General features: G+C 38.1%; 1 protein-coding gene across 3 annotated transcripts in view; it reads right to left on the bottom strand.

The window, feature by feature from the left end:
* clasp1a (cytoplasmic linker associated protein 1a) overlaps window positions 1–19,322 on the bottom strand; it is a 313,776-nt gene that overhangs the window by 109,855 nt on the left and 184,599 nt on the right. For 2 of the 3 annotated variants that reach the window (XM_073026780.1, XM_073026787.1), the window contains exons 20-21: window positions 16,886–16,993; window positions 12,317–12,484 (exon numbers count right to left, since the gene is read on the bottom strand). In XM_073026780.1, the coding sequence (XP_072882881.1) occupies window positions 12,317–12,484; window positions 16,886–16,993 (276 nt within the window). Of the gene's footprint in view, window positions 1–10,014; window positions 10,123–12,316; window positions 12,485–13,062; window positions 13,090–16,885; window positions 16,994–19,322 lie in introns of all 3 variants that reach the window. The other variant, XM_073026772.1, reaches the window with a different exon arrangement.

Raw genomic sequence — 19,322 nt, 5'->3', positions numbered from 1 at the left:
ACTTTTTCTTTCAAATCCGTCCACATCCTTACCTCCAATGTTTTCACTTCTTGATCAATTTAGCCAGTTTTCTGGCTATAAACTTAATTTACATAAGAGTGAACTTTTCCCAATTAATAAAGAAGCACAAGTATTAGCATTTCGTGACCTCCCCTTTAAAGTAGTTCATAATCAATTTACTTACCTTGGTATTACAGTTACAAGGAAGTTTAAAGATCTTTTTCGTGAAAATTTTGCCAATCTTTTATACACTACAAAACAGAGTCTGTCACAATGGTCACCTCTATCTATGTCCTTGGTAGGTCGTATTAATGTTATTAAAATGTACGTTCTCCCTAAATTTTTATATTTATTTCAATCTGTTCCAATTTTTATTTCTAAAACCTTTTTTGATTCCTTAGACTATTATTTTGTCCTATCTGTGGAAGAATAAGCATTCTAGAATTAATAAAGTTTATCTTCAAAAATCTAAAAAAGAGGGTGGCATGGCCTTACCTAATTTTCGTTTATACTACTGGGCAGCTAACATTCGTTGCACAATCTTTTGGTCTTTTTTTCATAGCCAATCTGAGTGCCCTAATTGGGTAGCAATGGAGCTGAATTCCACTAAAGATCTATCTATTTCTGCACTTCTTGGTTCTGCACTCCCTAGTAGTTTGTCTGGACTAATTGGTAATCCTCTTGTTAGACGTACTTTGCAAATATGGGCCCAGTTTAGGAAATTTTATGGTTTTTCCCTTTCCAGTCCTATCTTACATAATCATCTTTTTCTACCTACTATGTATGATTCAACATTCTATGATTGGTATAAAAAGGGCATTAGACATTTTGAAGATCTTTTTATCGATAATCGCTTCGCATCCTTTCAACAGCTCTCTGCTAAGTTCAATCTACCTAATGCCCATTTCTTTAGATATCTCCAAATCAGACACTTGATCAATCCTTTAATTCCCAACTTCCCTGAAATGTCCGAGAAAAATGCTATGGATTTCTTTCTTTCTATTAATCCACTGGGTAAAGGCTTAATATCCATTATCCGTGATGAATTAGTATCCTTAAGGCATGCCCCTGTAGATAAAATTAGAATGGCCTGGGAGCATGACTTAAATATCCCTTTATCTGATGAGATTTGGGATTCGATTCTCAAATCGGTTAATTCAACTTCTCTCTGTGCTCGCCACTGCCTTCTACAGTTTAAGATTGTTCATAGAGCCCATATGTCCAAATCTAAATTATCTCAATTTTACCCTAATATTACTCCTCTTCGTGATAAATGCAAAAGTGGCGATGCTTCTCTTATTCATATGTATTGGACCTGTCCTAGCTTAGAGAAATTTTGGAAAGATGTTTTTATAACTTTATCCTGTATTCTGAATCACCACTTAGAACCTAACCCTTTAATTGCTCTGTTTGGTTTCTTGGGTGAGACAGATATACGCTTGAGTTCGACTAAATGTCGAATATTATCTTTTGCTTCTCTCCTGGCTAGACGTCTAATCCTCCTTAGATGGAGAGATGTTGCCCCACCCACGCATGCTCAATGGCTTAACGATATCATGTCCTGTTTAGACCTTGAAAAAATCCATTATTCAATTCTTAATTCGGATATAAAGTTTCATAAAGTCTGGGGACCTTTTATTGAGTATTTTCATAATTTTCCTCTTAAGTTTTTTTTTCAGTCCCTTGCTTTCAGCTCTTTTTTTGGTAGTAGGCATTATTATCTTCTGTTTTCAAGTGTATTTACAGTTTTGAGGGTTTGAATGTTCTGATTTATATTTTCTACATTTTGTTTTGGTTGGTCTCGAGTTTTTTTTTGTTGTGGGGCTTGGGGAGGACACTAACTTTACATGACTTCAACTTGGGTGCTTTCTCAATTATCTTATTTTGTATTATATTACTATTGTATGCTTATCTTGCACTGTACTAATTTTCTACTTTGTTTTGGGGTTTTTTTTTTATTTGTAGTGTTGTAGAAAATGCATTAAAAAAATCAATTTTTAAAAAAAAGTAATAAAGTGTTCCTAGCAGCAGAATAAAAGGGATTCTATGCACACAACTACAGCAAAGGCAGTACGTGTTATACTTGACCGATACCAGTTAAGTGAATAAGACCATATGAGATAGGAGTAGAATTAGGTCATTCAGCCCATCGAGTCTACTCCACTATTCCATCATGGCTGATCCCAGATCCCACTCAACCCCATACACCAGCCTTCTTGCCATATCCTTGATGCCCTGACCAATCAGGAAACTATCAACTTTCACCTCAAATATACCCACGGACTTGGCCTCCACTGGAGTCTGTGGCACAACATTCCTTAGATACACTATACTCTGCTTAAAAAGAAAACTCTTTACACCTGTTCTAAAAGGTCACCACTCAATTTTAAGGCAGCACCCTTTAGTTCTAGATACCCCACCAGAGGAAACATCCTGTCCATATCTACCTTATCTATTCCTTTCAAATTTGGCAAGTTTCAAAGCGATCCTCATGCATTCTTTTAAATTCCAGGTCACCTCTCATCCACAGAATGCAGCTCTGTGGCAGACTATTCCACAGATTCACCACTCTTCGGCTTAAAAAAAATCTTTTTACTTCTGTTCTAAAAGGTTGCCCTTCAATTTTGAGGCTGTACCTTCTAGTTCTGGATACCCCCATCGGAGGAAACATCCTCTCCACATCTACCTTATCTAGTCCTCTCAACATTTGGTTGGTTTCAATAAGATCCCTGCGCATTCTTCGAAAATTCCAGAGAGTACAGGCCCAAAACTGCCAAACATTCATCATATGTTAACCCATTCATTCCCAGAATCATCCTTGGGAACCTCCTCTGGACTACAATACATCCTTTCTGAGATTTGGGGCCTAAAATTGTTGACAATACTCCAAGTGTGGCCTGACTGGTGACTTATACAGCTTCAGCATTATCTCCTTGATTTTATATTCTATTCCCCTTGAAATAAATGCCAACATTGCATTTGTCTTCTTTACCACAAACTCAACCGGTGAATTAATCATCTGGGAGTCTTGCACAAGGACTCCCAGTCCATTAGCACCTCTGATGTTTGGATTTTCTCCCCATTTAGCTAGTAGCCTGCACTATTGTTTCTTTTACCAAATACATTATCATACATTTCCCAACACTGTATTCTATCTGCTACTTTTTTTCCCATTCTTCCAATATGTCTGAGTCCTGCTGCAATCACATTGCTTCCTCAGCACTACCTACCCCTCCATCTATCTCAAGATGCAAGCTTCGCCACAAAGCTATCAATTCCATTATCTAAATCAATGACAAAGAATATGAAAAGTAGCGGTCCCAACACTGACACCTGAAGAACACCACTAGTCTCTGGCAGCCAACCAGAAAAGGCCCCCTTTATTCCCACTCGCTGCCTCCTGCCTGTCAGCCATTCCTCTATCCATGCCAGTTTAAGTTATATACACAAAGCCTAAGCCAACAACTAATCCTTTCAACCTCGTATGCCTTTTCTTTTAATTTAATACCATCTTGAGTGAGTGAGTTGGGCCAGTGAAGGAGTGGAGATTTGAGGCTTTGACTTGAGAGGCTTCGACGAGAAGAGGCTGAAGACGAGCTTCACTACAAGTGAGGTAAGGCCGGGTAAGTTCCTTTCAAAGGAGAAAGTTTCAAAAGTTGAGGCAAGTATTGGGTAGGTCATGGTAGCTGAGATCGGCCCCGTGATTTGTTCATCCTGCAGCATGTGGGAAATCAGGGATATTTCCAGTGTCCCTGACGAATATGTGTCCAGGAAGTGTGTCCAACTGCAGCTTCTGGCAGACCGCATTGAGCGTCGATTGGATTCAATACTGCAGCATCCGCGATGCTGAGAAAGTCGTGAATAGCACGTTCAGTGAGTTGGCCACACCGCAGGTAAAGGCTACACAGGCAGAAAGGGAAGGGGTGGCCACTAGACAGCGTAGCAGTAGGCAGGTAGTGCAGGAGTCCCCTGAGATCATCTCCCTCCTAAACAGATATACTGTTTTGGATACTGTTGGGGGAGATGTCTCATCAGGGGAAGGCGGCAGCAGCAGCTGAGTTCACTGCACCATGGGTGGCTCTGCGGCACAGGAGGGAAGGAAAAGGAGTGGGAGAGCTATAGTGATAGGGGATTCGATTGTAAGGGGAATAGATAGGCGTTTCTGTGGCCGCAAACGAGACTCCAGGATGGTATGTTGCCTCCCTGGTGCAAGGGTCAAGGATGTCTCTGAGCGGCTGCAGGACATTCTGGAAAGGGAGGGTGAACAGCCAGTGGTCGTGGTGCACATAGGTACCAAAGATATAGGTAAAAAACGGGATAAGGTCCTACAAGGTGAATTTAGGGAGTTAGGACATAAACTAAAAAGTAGGACCACAAAGGTAATAATCTCTGGATTACTACCAGTGCCACGTGATAGTCAGAGTAGACTTCAGATGAATACGTGGCTTGAAAAATGGTGCAAAGGGGGACGGATTCAAATTTCTGGGGCATTGGAACCAGTTCTGGGGGAGGTGGGACTGGTATAAACAGCACGGTCTGCACCTGGGCTGGACTGGAACCAATGTCCTAGGGGGAGCGTTTGCTACTGCTGTTCAGGAGGCTTTAAACTAATGTGGCAGGGGGATGGGAACAAGTGCAGAGATTCAGAGGGGTGTAAAATGAGGGTAGAAGCAAAAAGTAGTAAGGTGAAAAGTAAAAGTGGCAGGCAGGCAAATCCAGGGCAAAAAGCAAAAAGAGCCACTTTTCAACATAATTGTATAAGGGCTAAGAGTGTTGTAAAAACAAACCTGAAGGATTTGTGTGTCAATGCGAGGAGCATTCGTAACAAGGTGGATGAATTGAATGTGCAGATAGTTATTAATGAATATGATTTAGTTGGGATCACAGAGACATGGCTCTAGGGCGACCATGGATGGGAACTCAACATCCAGGGATATTCAATATTCAGGAGGGATAGACAGGAAAGAAAAGGAGGTGGGGTAGCATTGCCGGTTAGAGAGATTAACGCAATACAAAGGAAGGACATTAGCCTGAAGGATGTGGAATTGATATGGGTAGAACTGCATAACACTAAGGGGCAGAAAACACTGGTGGGAGTTGTGTACAGGCCACCTAACAGTAGTAGTGAGGTTGGGGATGGCATTAAACAGGAAATTAGAAATGCGTGCAAAAAAGGAACAGTAGTTATAATGGGTGACTTCAATCTACATATAGATTGGGTGAACCTAATTGGTAAGGGTGCTGAGGAAGAGGATTTCTTGGAATGTATGCGGGATGGTTTTCTGAACCAACATGTCGAGGAACCAACTAGAGATGAGGCCATTCTGGATTGGATATTGAGCAATGAGGAAGGGTTAGTTAGCAATCTTGTCGTGCGAGGCCCCTTGGGTAAGAATGACCATAATATGGTGGAATTCTTCATTAAGATGGAGAGTGACATAGTTAATTCAGAAACAAAGGTTCTAAACTTAAAGAAGGGTAAGTTTGAAGGTATGAGACGTGAATTAGCTAAGATAGACTGGCAAATGATACTTCAAGGGTTGACGGTGGATATGCAATGGCAAGCATTTAAAGATTGCATGGATGAACTACAACAATTGTTCATCCCAGTTTGGCAAAAGAATAAACCAGGGAAGGTAGTGCACCCGTGGCTGACAAGGGAAATTAGGGATAGTATCAAGTCCAAAGAAGAAACATATAAATTAGCAAAAAAAAAAGCGGCACACCTGAGGACTGGGAGAAATTCAGAGACCAGCAGAGGAGGACAAAGGGCTTAATTAGGAAAGGGAAAAAAGATTATGAGAGAAAGCTGGCAGGGAACATAAAATCTGACTGTAAAAGCTTTTATAGATACGTGAAAAGAAAAAGATTGGTCAAGACAAATGTAGGTCCTTTACAGTCAGAAACAGGTGAATTGATCATAGGGAACAAAGACATGGCAGACCAATTGAATAACTACTTTGGTTCTGTCTTCACTAAGGAGGACATAAATAATCTTCCGGAAATAGTAAGGGACCGAGGGTCTAATGAGATGGAGGAACTGAAGGAAATACATGTTAGTAGGGAAGTAGTGTTAGGTAAATTGAAGGGATTAAAAGCAGATAAATCCCTAGGGCCAGATGGTCTGCATCCCAGAGTGCTTAAGGAAATAGCCCAAGAAATAGTGGATGCATTAGTGATAATTTTTCAAAACTCCTTAGATTCTGGATTAGTTCCTGAGGATTGGAGGGTGGCTAATGTAACCCCACTTTTTAAAGAAGGAGGGAGAGAGAAACAGTGGAATTATAGATCGGTTAGTCTGACGTCGGTGGTGGGGAAAATGCTAGAGTCGGTTATCAAAGATGTGATAACAGCACATTTGGAAAGAGGTGAAATCATCGGACAAAGTCAGCATGGATTTGTGAAAGGAAAATCATGTCTGACGAATCTTATAGGATTTTTTGAAGATGTAACTAGTAGAGTGGATAGGGGAGAGCCAGTAGATGTGGTATATTTAGATTTTCAAAAGGCTTTTGACATGGTCCCACACAGGAGATTAGTGTGCAAACTTAAAGCACACGGTATTGGGGGTATGGTATTGATGTGGATAGAGAATTGGTTGGCAGACAGGAAGCAAAGAGTGGGAGTAAATGGGACCTTTTCAGAACGGCAGGCAGTGACTAGTGGGGTACCGCAAGGCTCAGTGCTGGGACCCCAGCTGTTTACAATATATATTAATGATTTAGACGAGGGAATTAAATGCAGCATCTCCAAGTTTGCGGATGACACGAAGCTGGGCGGCGGTGTTTGCTGTGAGGAGGATGCTAAGAGGATGCAGGGTGACTTGGATAGGTTAGGTGAGTGGGCAAATTCATGGCAGATGCAATTTAATGTGGATAAATGTGAGGTTATCCACTTTGGTTGTAAGAACAGGAAAACAGATTATTACCTGAACGGTGGCCGATTAGGAAAAGGGGAGGTGCAACGAGGCCTGGGTGTCATTGTACACCAGTCATTGAAGGTGGGCATGCAGGTACAACAGGTGGTGAAAAAGGCAAATGGTATGTTGGCATTCATAGCAAAAGGATTTGAGTACAGGAGCAGGGAGGTTCTACAGCAGTTGTACAAGGCCTTGGTGAGATCGCACCTAGAGTATTGTGTGCAGTTTTGGTACCCTAATCTGAGGAAAGACATTCTTGCCATAGAGGGAGTACAAAGAAGGTTCACCAGATTGATTCCTGGGATGGCAGGACTTTCATATGAAGAAAGACTGAATCGACTAGGCTTATACTCACTGGAATTTAGAAGATTGTGGGGGGATCTTATTGAAATGTATAAGATTCTAAAGGGATTGGACAGGCTAGACGCAGGAAGATTGTTTCCGATGTTGGGGAAGTCCAGAACGAGGGGTCACAGTTTAAGGATAAAGGGGAAGCCTTTTAGGACTGAGATGAGGAAAAACTTCTACACACAGAGAGTGGTGAATCTGTGGAATTCTCTGCCACAGGAAACAGTTGAGGCCGGTTCATTGGCTATATTTAAGAAGAAGTTAGATATGGCCCTTGTGGCTAAAGGGATCAGGGGGTATGGAGAGAAAGCAGGTACAGGGTTCTGAGTTGGATGATCAGCCATGATCATACTGAATGGCAGTGCAGGCTCGAAGGGCCGAATGGCCTACTCCTGCACCTATTTTCTATGTTTCTATCTTAATTTTATTAGTTAGCCACAGACTACTCATCCATTGTTTCTCAAAGTATTGAGATAAGTGACATTTCATCAAATGTGTCTTCGCTGATCTGGCAGCTATCCCTTTATAATGCATTTTCCCAGTCAACTCAATCCTGTCCTCATACACCAACAATTGTCTCAAAATTCAAAACTCTGTTTCAGAAACAAGATTCTCAACCTCACACGATTAAAATCTGAGCATGACTACTCTTTCCCAAGTAACCCTTTACTGTGATATAAATAATATTACACTTAATTATGCAAATCAAACAACTAAGATTAACATCTTTGAAGTTTTAGATTCCAGCAGCCAATTGTTAAGAAATATGCATGATGATGTGAAGTATAGTCAAGGAAAGCTCCATGAAATTGTTTCTTCATCTGAAGAAATTGGGATTCAATTAAGTAATATAATAAAACTAAAACTAATCTCTTCCCACCCTCTCTCCTGTAAAAATGTTATTCCCTTTCCTCACCAGGACATCAGAGATGCTCTGCTTCAAAAGAACGGGGTGATGCTGCCCTCACCCACATCTCCTAAGCAACTGCACTCTCCCAATCTTCCCACTGCCTTAACAGGGCTATAGTTCCTTTTGTCCTCACCTATCATTCCATGAGCCTCCACATCCAACAAATTATTCCCCACAACTTCCACCATCACCAAATGCATCCTACCTAATTAACACAGCCTTCCCCCACTCTCCACTTTCTGCAGGGATTGCTCCCTTCATGATTCCCTTGTCCCTCCATCCCTCCCCAGTGGAACGACAGAAATCCCTGCAAGCGACAAAAATGCTATACCTGCCCATTCACCCTCTCCCTCACCTCCTTTCAGGGCTCCAAACAAGTCTTCCAGGTGAGGCAATATTTCGACTGCAAACCTGTTGGTGTCATCTATTATAACCAGTTTTTCCAATGTGGCCTCCTGATGTCAAGAGAACAGAATCATCACTGATAAATGTGGGTGGCTATTATACACACAGTCTAGACTATACAAGTTAGGAAAATGTTGGCCATCTCACTTTGCTGTTTTGAAGTTGCAGGAAAATCGAATTAAGAAAAGGTTTGATTTTAAACTCTGGAATAAAATTTGCATTTCTCTAACCCATCATTTTGCATTCCCTCCTTAATTAATCTTGTAATTTCCAATTCATAATAAAATAGGACATCGCCAATGTTTGAATCAAAGTGTTACTGCACAGAACAAGCCTTTTAGCTCAACTCACCCATGCCAACAAGATTCCCATCCAAGTTAGTCCCATTCCCCACTTGTGGCCCATATCCCTCCAAATTTTTCCTATCTATATACTGTCGGTGTTTTTTTAAAGGACAACATTTTCTGCATGAAGATAGTTGCCCTTTGATGTCCATTTTAAAACATTCTCCTCTTACCTTCACACTATTACCATTTCCCTGTTTATTCCCCTCAACTTTATTTCCTTGATAAAGGCACCATTCAGTCTCGTATGCTCCAAAGAATAAAATCTTAGACTGCCCAATCTCTCCTAAATTCCCTTTGCACTTTTTCCAGCAATGATGGTTAGATCAACCATGTTTGACTCGTCACTAAACAAATACAATTACCCCATATCACAAAATATAAAGTGAAAATACCATGAGAAACACTAAAAATATAGAGATTACGAAACTTCAACCCATCTGCCTTCAGCTTGCACCCTTGGAAAGTATGACTAATTTTGACTGTTCTTCTGCTAATATTATCAGCACTTGATTATGCTAACAAACAAAATTCTATTTTCACCGTCTGAAGAGAATTGTCAGTTAGTATTAATTTCCTGAGACAACCCTAACGTGACCCATACCAATACTTCAAAATAACTTTCTACACTGATGCACAAAGTGCTTTGGACAGGACTGTGAATGAATAACTTGTACCCTTTCCAGTATATTAAAGTGTAAAGTAGCAATTATTATTATTAGCATTAAATCATATCATGAACAGTGGAGGTCTATCAAAGTAATGTACAGGTGAGTTCACCATTTTTACATCACAAGTTCTGTAATGCACAAACAGTAATCATCTTTTAAAATTATTGGAGTTTTTGGGCAGGAAAAAAGGCAGAACATTTCCAGAAAAAAATGCAGCAATCTACCCCAAATGTGCTGGAGGAGTGTTGTATAGAAGCAGCACTGCTAATGGACTTGCAGAGAGAGCAGCATGCAAGGGGACTGGGGAAAATGGACAGGATTAAAGAAATTAAGAAAAGCCCCCAAGAGCATTGTCTTCTGGCAGTATCCTCAATAGGGAAGCAAGGCATAATGAATCATATGCCTCTAGGTACTTACCGAGTGGTGCAAAGCCCCTAACAGGACTTGTATCTCGACTGCTCTCACGGCTCGTATCGCGGCTGCATCCCTGACTCAAGCTTGGTCGAGGGATACGGCTGCTCCGTGCTAGCATGAGTTTGAGAAGAGTTGGAAAAGTTTGGTGAAGTTCATTACAGCAGTATTTTAAGTGGAAGATTCACATTATTATCAGCATTAACATTCAACATCTGATGATGATTCCATATACAAATAAGGCAGTTAGTGCTGGGCAAGTACTATCCCACTCAACCCACCCAACCCCCAGCGTAAAGAATCTGTTCTGTAGAAAGCTATGGTTGAAGATGAATAGTTTAACTCACTAGTAATAACCGCTTTCTCCTCCTGTGCTCAAAATGCAAACATATTTCTTTGTAATTCATTGATTTAGAAATTTATGTATAATATTGAAGCATGATGCGCACAAAAATATGGGTAATAATTAAAAGGCAATTATTAGAAAATTAACTGATAGAATAAAATTCAAAAAATAAGGACATTAGCACCATTACGTTCAGCTTGATATTTGCCCAGGAATCTGATGGATTTGGCAATGGAGGACAAAAAACAAGGTTATCGATATATTTTGCCAACCAGTGGATAGCTGCGCAAAACAAAAACAAAAGATCTTCTGATACATACAAGGCCAAGAAGGTTTTGTGATGTAAGGAAATACAAGCTTTGTTGTAAATAGATGCAATTCCCTTTGTTGATATTTTTTTAAAAGCTGGCTAATGAGAGAATGAGAAATTTTCCATGTCACTAGCCATTGCTTTTCATCAAATAATTACCCCACATACCAATAAATTTATAAAGTTCATAAGGATGAAATTATTTTTCCAAGAGTAGTTTTTGTCAGCAATGGATACATTGTTTATTATCTATGTAATCAGCATATTGCACATCAGAATATTGGGCATTCAAACCAGGAGACAACAAAATTTGAACCTTGCTGGAAGTGTGAACGCCAACTGAAAAATTGCAGTATTTGTATAATCAACCTCTGTGGTCAACACCAAATGTGAACAGGAGAAATGGTCAGAGATCCCATTTACTCTTATAGGAGTATTGTTAGGAAATGTGCCTGAATGATTATATCAGGTTGACTGAGATTCTGCAGTCAAGTAACTCAAGAATATCATCAGTCCATGCCTACGGTTGGTTATATTTACAAGATATAGAAATATATCTATCACCAGTAGAAGATTTTACTAATGTAAAGCAGCATTTTCCTTGAAATATGGCACATATGTGAGAGCATGAGAAAGTACAATAACAGTGATAAAAAATAAACTTAATTAACAAAAATATTACATCCAGCATTAACCACAAGTGCTTTAATTTTACAGAGCAAATCTATGAAGATTCAATAATGCAAATTTGGATTTTCAAAAATTGCTTTGACATTGATGGGTGAAGAAAAGTTAGGACTTTGCAGTTCAGATAATTGAGAACTGTTTCATATCATACTCTATTTGTGCCAGCTTACAAAACAATGACTCATTTTTTAAAAACTTAATGAACTAAAGGCAATGCCGAAACCCAATAATATGACCAATAAGTAAGAAATTCACCATATGATCTTTTCTTGCACTGATGGTAGCATGGATGGAGATGGGTTTCACTTGGAAGGTTAAGCAAAAAGGTATCAATCTCCCAACCAAAGGAAAACAACAACAGCTCAACCACATCATTATGTCAGAGCTGTCATTCTTGTTCCAAACGCTAGTTATTCAACAAAAGCCACCAATGAATTATCAGAACTTCATTATATCAAGAAATAAATTGGGCAGAAACAATATTTCATGATTAGTACAGGAAACAAAGGAAAAAGCAGAACAACAAACATCATTCATTTCTTAACAATATTATTTGCAATCCATCTTCCTAAAGTATGAGAAAGCCAAGAAATCCTGTTTACATCTTACAAGTAGAAAGATTGATATTTTTTTCAAAAATGTTACCGGTATATACATACATTTGATTTGTCATCCTGCGAACAGATTCAAAGTCAAGCATAGTTTTCACTGGCTGGAGAACAATAGTTTCAATTCATACTCTTTGTATTTTTTTGTAATTACATTAAAATTTTATGTTTGCATTTACAATAGAAACCATCATTGTTAACTGCTGTAATTATAGAAACCTACTTATTCACAGTGTTGCCACATTTTCGCTGACAGTTGTACTGACACCAAAACATTCCCCAAACAAGACAATAGATTCATTTTAGAAGGCACATTACAAAAATTACACAATTGTGATATTGATAATTATGTCTTACCTAACCCCAATCTGTTGGGACTAGCTTCCCTACTGCATCCCTGACTGCGGGGGATCTTGCTCCGTTTCTCGGACCCTTGTGGTGCAACCGAAACCCTCTGAGGTCCACTGCTCATGCCGGAGTAGGTCCCACAGAGGAGCTTACCAGGTGAACTTGATCTACTTCCCGCTGCAATCATAAAAAAAACAACAAAAAACCAGTTAATTTTGGTTTTATATGCAGAGTCTATAAAAGTTACAGCAAGAGCAAAATTAAAGGACAGCCAAAATTAGCAAGTATCTGCAAACAAACCAGTCCTTGACAAAGTTACCAAACATGATTTTCTTTTTTTTAATAAAAATAAACTGGTAATGCTTGAATGTTAACCACTTTTGGTTACTGTTGAACCTGTAAAACACTGCACTATGTTAATAATAGTAATTATTAAAGGTTGAAATACTCGTGGGTTTTCTTTGGTCAGGGTACCAATTCCATTTGCTCATACAAACAGGCTGACCAAATGCATTTGAAGAAATCCACAGAATTCATAATATTTAATTTCTAAATTTCATGACTGCCAATGGGAAGATACTATTAAGAGCCAGAATTAGATTTATTTTTTCAAGAATTAAGTGGTTTACAGGAAGAATAAAGTTGAACACCTTTGGAAATGCTGCATATGTTAACATGGCCCAACGGCAATGACAAATGGAAGCATTCATTTGACAACTGGTTAATTTATTCTTGTAGTTGAAGAAGAACCTTACCGCCTGCAGGATTAGCTGATCTGGATCCTTGGCATGGAAGCAGGTAAAAGGATAGTACAAGTTTAATGGAATGATTAAAAAAGCAAAGGCTACAAGAATTGTAAGATCAGTTGCATCTAATTTCTTAGAATCTCATGAAAAAGTTACATCTCAGCTTTCATTTAAGGCTAAATGCAGAACTTATTTTCTCTATTTCTCACTTCATGCCCATTTCTTGTGAATTCACTTGCTTTCAATTCTGCCTAAATATTTGCGTCTTTATAATATTTTTTAAACAGATATACCATTATTCATCATCTTTGTCCACCTGACAATGTGTCACTAATCCCATTACAGAAGAGGTAATCATCACCCACTCACATTCATCTTCCACATCTCAACTACATTTCCTCTGGATCTGCAAATGAATAATGTTATCCTGAACTGAATTCTCCCAAAATTTATACATCATGAAGAAATATATAAACTTATATATTTGTATGGTTTACAATGTTGATTTTATTCTAATATAACTCAAAGATAAATAATATTTATTTTTTTACTTGCAGGTTTTAAATTAGTTCCTTCAACATTGTTGTATGAATGATGCATCACATGAAAGACCTTTGTCAACTGCATTAATAATGTTAAGACATTTCCACAATGTTTTTAACAAGATAATAAATTTCATATACTGTAAATGTTACAGCTTCATGTACTAACTTCTAAATAATGTTGAATATACACCCTGTGGCCACTTTATTAGGTACACCAGTACGTTAAAGCAAGTATCTTATCAGCCAATCATGCGGCAGCAACTCAATACATAAAAGCATGCATACATGGTCAAGAGGTTCAGTTGTTCAGACCAAACATCAAAATGGGGAAGAAATGTGATTTGACCACGGAATGATTGTTGGTGCTAATCGGGATGGTTTCAAAAACTGCTGATTTCTTTTTTTTTTTAAAAACACACAACAGTCTCGAGAGTTTACAGAGAATGGTGTGAGAAACCAAACCTTGAAGTAGATGGGCTGCAGCAGAAGACCACACCGGGCTCCACTCCCATACCCAATAAGTGGCCACTGACTGTTTATTGGGATAATTGTAAGTTAAACATCAACAGAAAAGGTCATACAAATAATAGATGCCCATATAAACCACCCCACTCTCCCCTTTCCCCCTCCAACATACTCACACACATTGAATTTTGCAGTGCAATATAAGTAAGTCTAACATTTGCTGCACATGGACTCACCAGATAGGGTATGAACATCCACAAGAGAAATGCATGTGTTTCTAATTGATATTTCACTTGCACTCTTGTGATAGCAGTGGCTTTGTATTAGAATAATTACCATTCACCAGTAAAATAAAATTAAATATTCTAATAATGAAATTAGAGTACTTAAGGAGCCATAATGTTAAAGAGTCACAAGAGGTTCAAGACTATTACTGCTTTAAAGTGTAAACATCTCCTCCTCACTGACAACCACCACAGGTGCACCTCAGTGAACCTTCTCAGCCCACTGTTCTACTTTCTCTAAAGTAGTGACTGTGTGGCTAGGCACAGTTCAATGGCACTAATAAATTTGCTGATGACCCCACTGATGTTGATGAGGCAGGCGCACAGGAGTGGGATAGATCGACTGGCTGATTTGTGTCACAACAACAACCACACACTCACATCAGCAAGACCAAGGAATTAATTGTGGACTTCAGGAAAGGGGAGGTTGGGAGCACACACACCAATCCTCATTGAGGGGCCAACAGTGGGAAGTGTGAGCAGTTTCAAGTTTTTGAGCATTAACATTTCAGAGGATCTATCCTGAGCCCAACATAATGATGCAATCACAAAGAAGGCAGCCCAGCAGCGATACTTCATTAGGAGTTTGAAGAGATTTAGTATGTCATCAATCAAAGACTAGCAAATTTCTGCAGATGTACAGAGTGGAGATCTCTCCAATTGGTTGCATCACTGTCTGGTATGGAAGGCCCAATGCATAGGATTGTAAACTCACCCAGCTCCATCATGGGCATTAGCCTTCCCATCATCAAGAACATCTTCAAAAGGCAGTGCCTCATGAAGGCAACATCCATCATTAAGGACCCTCACTATTCAGGGCATGCCATCTTCTCTTTACTACCATTAGGGAAGAGGTACAGGAGACTGAAGAACAACTCTTTCAATGCTTTAGGAACAGCTACTTCCCTTCACCATCAAATTTCCGAACAGTCCATGAACACTAACTCACTATTCTTCTTTTGCACTATTTTTTAATTGTAACAGTGTTCAAGGTCTTACACAAAAACAACAAATTTCGCAACGTATCAGTAATAATAAAACTGATTCTGATAATACATAATTATTATCAGCAAGTCACACTCTCGTGAATTTCATTTTTCAATTTCGGCAAAGGAATTCTCAAGAAATACTGTCACCACATCCATACTGTCAAGAGTCGCAGGATTTGTGTGCTAACCAAGTCAGCATACATTCATCTAAACTCCAATAGATATAAACTGAACCTGCCCAGTAGATCAACCTTCAAATCTTAGGTATTAGTTTGGTAAGATTACAGCTCTCCTTTAACTACCCTTTTACCTATTTTCTTAAACAAATTTAATAAATGTGTTCAACATGCTTCATGTTTGTTCAACATTAAAATGTACGTAGACAGAACAAAGTGCAGGATACCAAGTTCTCACTTAGAAATATTTCAACATTTTCGCATCAACTGACAGCAAGTGAAACTGGCTTGTAGTTCCTAATTTTCTTTCATCATAACTTGAATAGCCATATTAGTTGCTTCCTAATCTATTCAGATACTTCAAAGAACTTGGAAAGACTGAAAAACTTATTTAACACATACCATCTCTTTCAAACCCTACGATGAACACCCCTATTAGAATTGACAGCTATTGGTCTCAGTAATTGTCCGATACACATCTTTAATGTTCTGTTTAATATCCTCTATTTTTTGCTTAGCATTTTGATGTGTTTTTATTGAATTCAATTGCAAAAACAAATACTTAAGTATTTAACTTTTCTGTCATTTGTTTTTACTATTAATTCCTGTTTCAACTTCTAATAAACCTTTATTTTTACCATTCTATTCTTAACTTATTCAGTTATCCACAAATAACTCACCATGAATGACCACATTTTCCAACAGAAAGTATTCTTAAGAATAATTTAACTACTTCACCTCCCACTTATCAACATATATTTTAATTACTCATCCACCTTAGCAAACTCATCTCCTTATCCAAGATTTAGCTTCCAATGTTGTTACTCTCCAATTGAACGCAAAATGTCATTAGATTATCATTGCTTCCCTTTACTACGGAAGCTGTCAACTAATACTGCTCATTACAGATAACCCGATCAAAAAACAGCATGCTCCTACAATATATGGGTCTGCAATTTATTTTTCTAAGGTACACCATAAACTTGCCCCCAAGAACATCTTTAACTATTTGATTCACCTATATTAGGATCAATAGTCAACACAATTACTACATTAGCTTTGCTACAAGCCTTCATTATTTTGATATTGATACGCATCCCACAGTCAAGCTGCTCAAGGGGTACATACTATCCACTGCAATGGTTCCTGCTCCTTGTTATTTTCATCCCCATCCAAATTTTTCCAACTATTCTGATTTAATTCTTATTTTCAGAGCAACTCTGCTCACCACTTTTCCATTCTGCCTGTCCTTCAAGAAACATCGTACCTTAAATGGCATTGATAGTCTTAAGACCACCTCTCTACTAACAGATTAAACATGCAAGTATTACAGTAAATTATATGATCTGCTAATAATAATTCGTTTCACTTACGTTGGGATTGTGAAACTACTTTAGCTCTGCTACGTCCTCTGGTATCAGAGGGTGTGCTGGCAACACTGGTCGCACTCCCAGCGCTCTGGCGTCTAGACCGCACCCGACCTGTATTCATACACAAACATAATAAGTAAAAGCCTTTTTAAATTAAGAATCTCTGTAACTTGCAACCATTAGTTGCATACTTTACTAAAACATTCACACATCCAATGTACATTTTAGCATATTAGAAATGGTTCACAAAACAGCACAAATCAAATCTAGACCTTAAACAAAAATCAATGTTGAATTAGCGGTAACTGACTCAATAACTGTCCAGTGCATATACTGAGTGCACATATCATCATAGCAAAATATGGTCACTGAACATGTGTATTTTGTTCAAATGCAAGAGGATCCAAAACACGTAAATGGTCACTTCACAAGGTAAATGCACTTGTACAGCTAGCATCAGATTAGTAAATCTTTCACTAAAAATCAATGAATTAATATAGAATAAAGGAATGTTTACTGTAAAATACACATATTTTTATCCCCCCCCCCAGCTTACAAATATCTGAAGTAACAGATTAAAAATAATCTATAAACGTATTAGAGCGTGAACAGATGGAAACTATTTCCAATGTGCTCAGTGAAAGGAAAGCAGTAGAAAAATACATTTGCATTACTACATGAAACAAAATTATAACCCATCACAACCTGATGCTGGATTTGAACAAATGCATTTGATTCATTCAAATTTTATTTATAAACAAATTAACTGTGAATCAACTTTATATCTGTTATCAATCTGAAATCAAGTGAAAATTTAAAATTTTACTTCAATTGATTGGGGAACTGAAACTATTACTATCTAACACAGGATCAACAGCCATTCCTCTAATTACGAAAACGTGAGGCATTACAAGAAAACATGAGATTTCATTAAAGGCCGGATGAAATACATTATGGAAATTTGGGTCCAATGTATTCCTGCATCCAAAAGATTCATAAATTGAATTCAGAGCCAAAAACATTACAGCAAGAGTTTGCAAATCAAGTGTTCGTAAATTGAGGAACTCTCATAGGATTACATACAAGTGTATAGGTGCTTAGTGCAAGGGTAAAATAAATAAAACATTGCAGAAGCCCAAGTAAAGAAAATTACCATATTCAGATTCAAGATTATCACTACTGTTAAAACTATAAAAGATCAATTAAATCCTAGGCAAATAAAACTTACATTGCCACTTTGACAGTTTGAATTGAAAGCTAAGCATATTGGAAGGTTAACTGTCAAACACTTGAAAAGAAAGCAAGGTCCAATCAAAACCATTCTTTCCGCCAGATAATGCAATGACTTTTTCCAACCACTGAAGCATTTAACTCCTTCGGAATATGTAGTAAGTGGGTGGGATAACCAATTTCAACTAAACCTGGAAAACTGCTCAGGCTCCAGAAAGCAATCCAACTACTTAAGGAACTGTCACAGAGCTACAAGTGTCCCAGTATTAATACTCAGTAATGCAAAAGAAACAATAACGCTTCTGAGTCAAAGTAACACACGACTTGGATATGGAAATTGCAGTTGGGGTTGCCCCTTCTGTCCTCATTCCAGATATCTTTTCAAAAAGGGTAAATAGCCAAACTTACCACATTCTCTAATATTTATACATAAATAAAAACATGATCTCTATTTTTCCTACCTGCTAGATATGGTATGCCCATGCCATAAACAACTTTAATAGCTCACTCAAATCCACAACATTCTACAAGTTAAAATGTTGATTCCTCTGTCACTGACATACTGCAGTGAAGTGGAAAACTTCAGTGCTGTTATTAAGACATCCCACTTCAGGTATTGTCCTTGTTATACTTTACTGGAACCTCTCTTACTTCACAATGCATAGTGTTCAAAACACGTTGCCTTAAAACCTTCCAAGTCTTTTAATCTGAAGAAACATAATGGACTACAAAGTACTTTTAAAAGTGCAATGTGAATACATTTCTTCTTCTTTCTTTGGTCAATCCCAACTATAAATTGTTTTGTGTGGATTTCTATTTGCAATATCTACATTGGAACTAACAGTCACAATAAATTATTCAGGGTTTTTTTCCAAACTCACCATATTCAACTAAATGCAAATCATTCTTCTGATTCTGGTTTTTAAACTCGTGAGTAAATTATTTATGAAGGTTTTGACGATTTTCCATCAAAATATTTTCAAAATCAATCCCTGTCCACCCACAACCAAGTTTACAGTCATTATTACTAAATTATCCCAAAGTCACACTAAATGTATTCAATTAAAGGTGTGGGAGAGGACCAATAAACATAGAATGTGGAATACCCCAGACTTCAGGAAAAGCAGCCAAGTGTCTCAATCCTAACTTCCGTTGCGAGCTTTGTAAAAGAATTATACCCACATCACAGGATATAAAGAAATAAAAGGGG

Source organism: Hemitrygon akajei, chromosome 2 (genome assembly GCF_048418815.1).
Source record: "Hemitrygon akajei chromosome 2, sHemAka1.3, whole genome shotgun sequence".
NCBI lineage: Eukaryota > Metazoa > Chordata > Chondrichthyes > Myliobatiformes > Dasyatidae > Hemitrygon > Hemitrygon akajei.
Note: the sequence above shows the minus strand (reverse complement) of the source record. Positions and strands in the feature narration are given on the sequence as shown.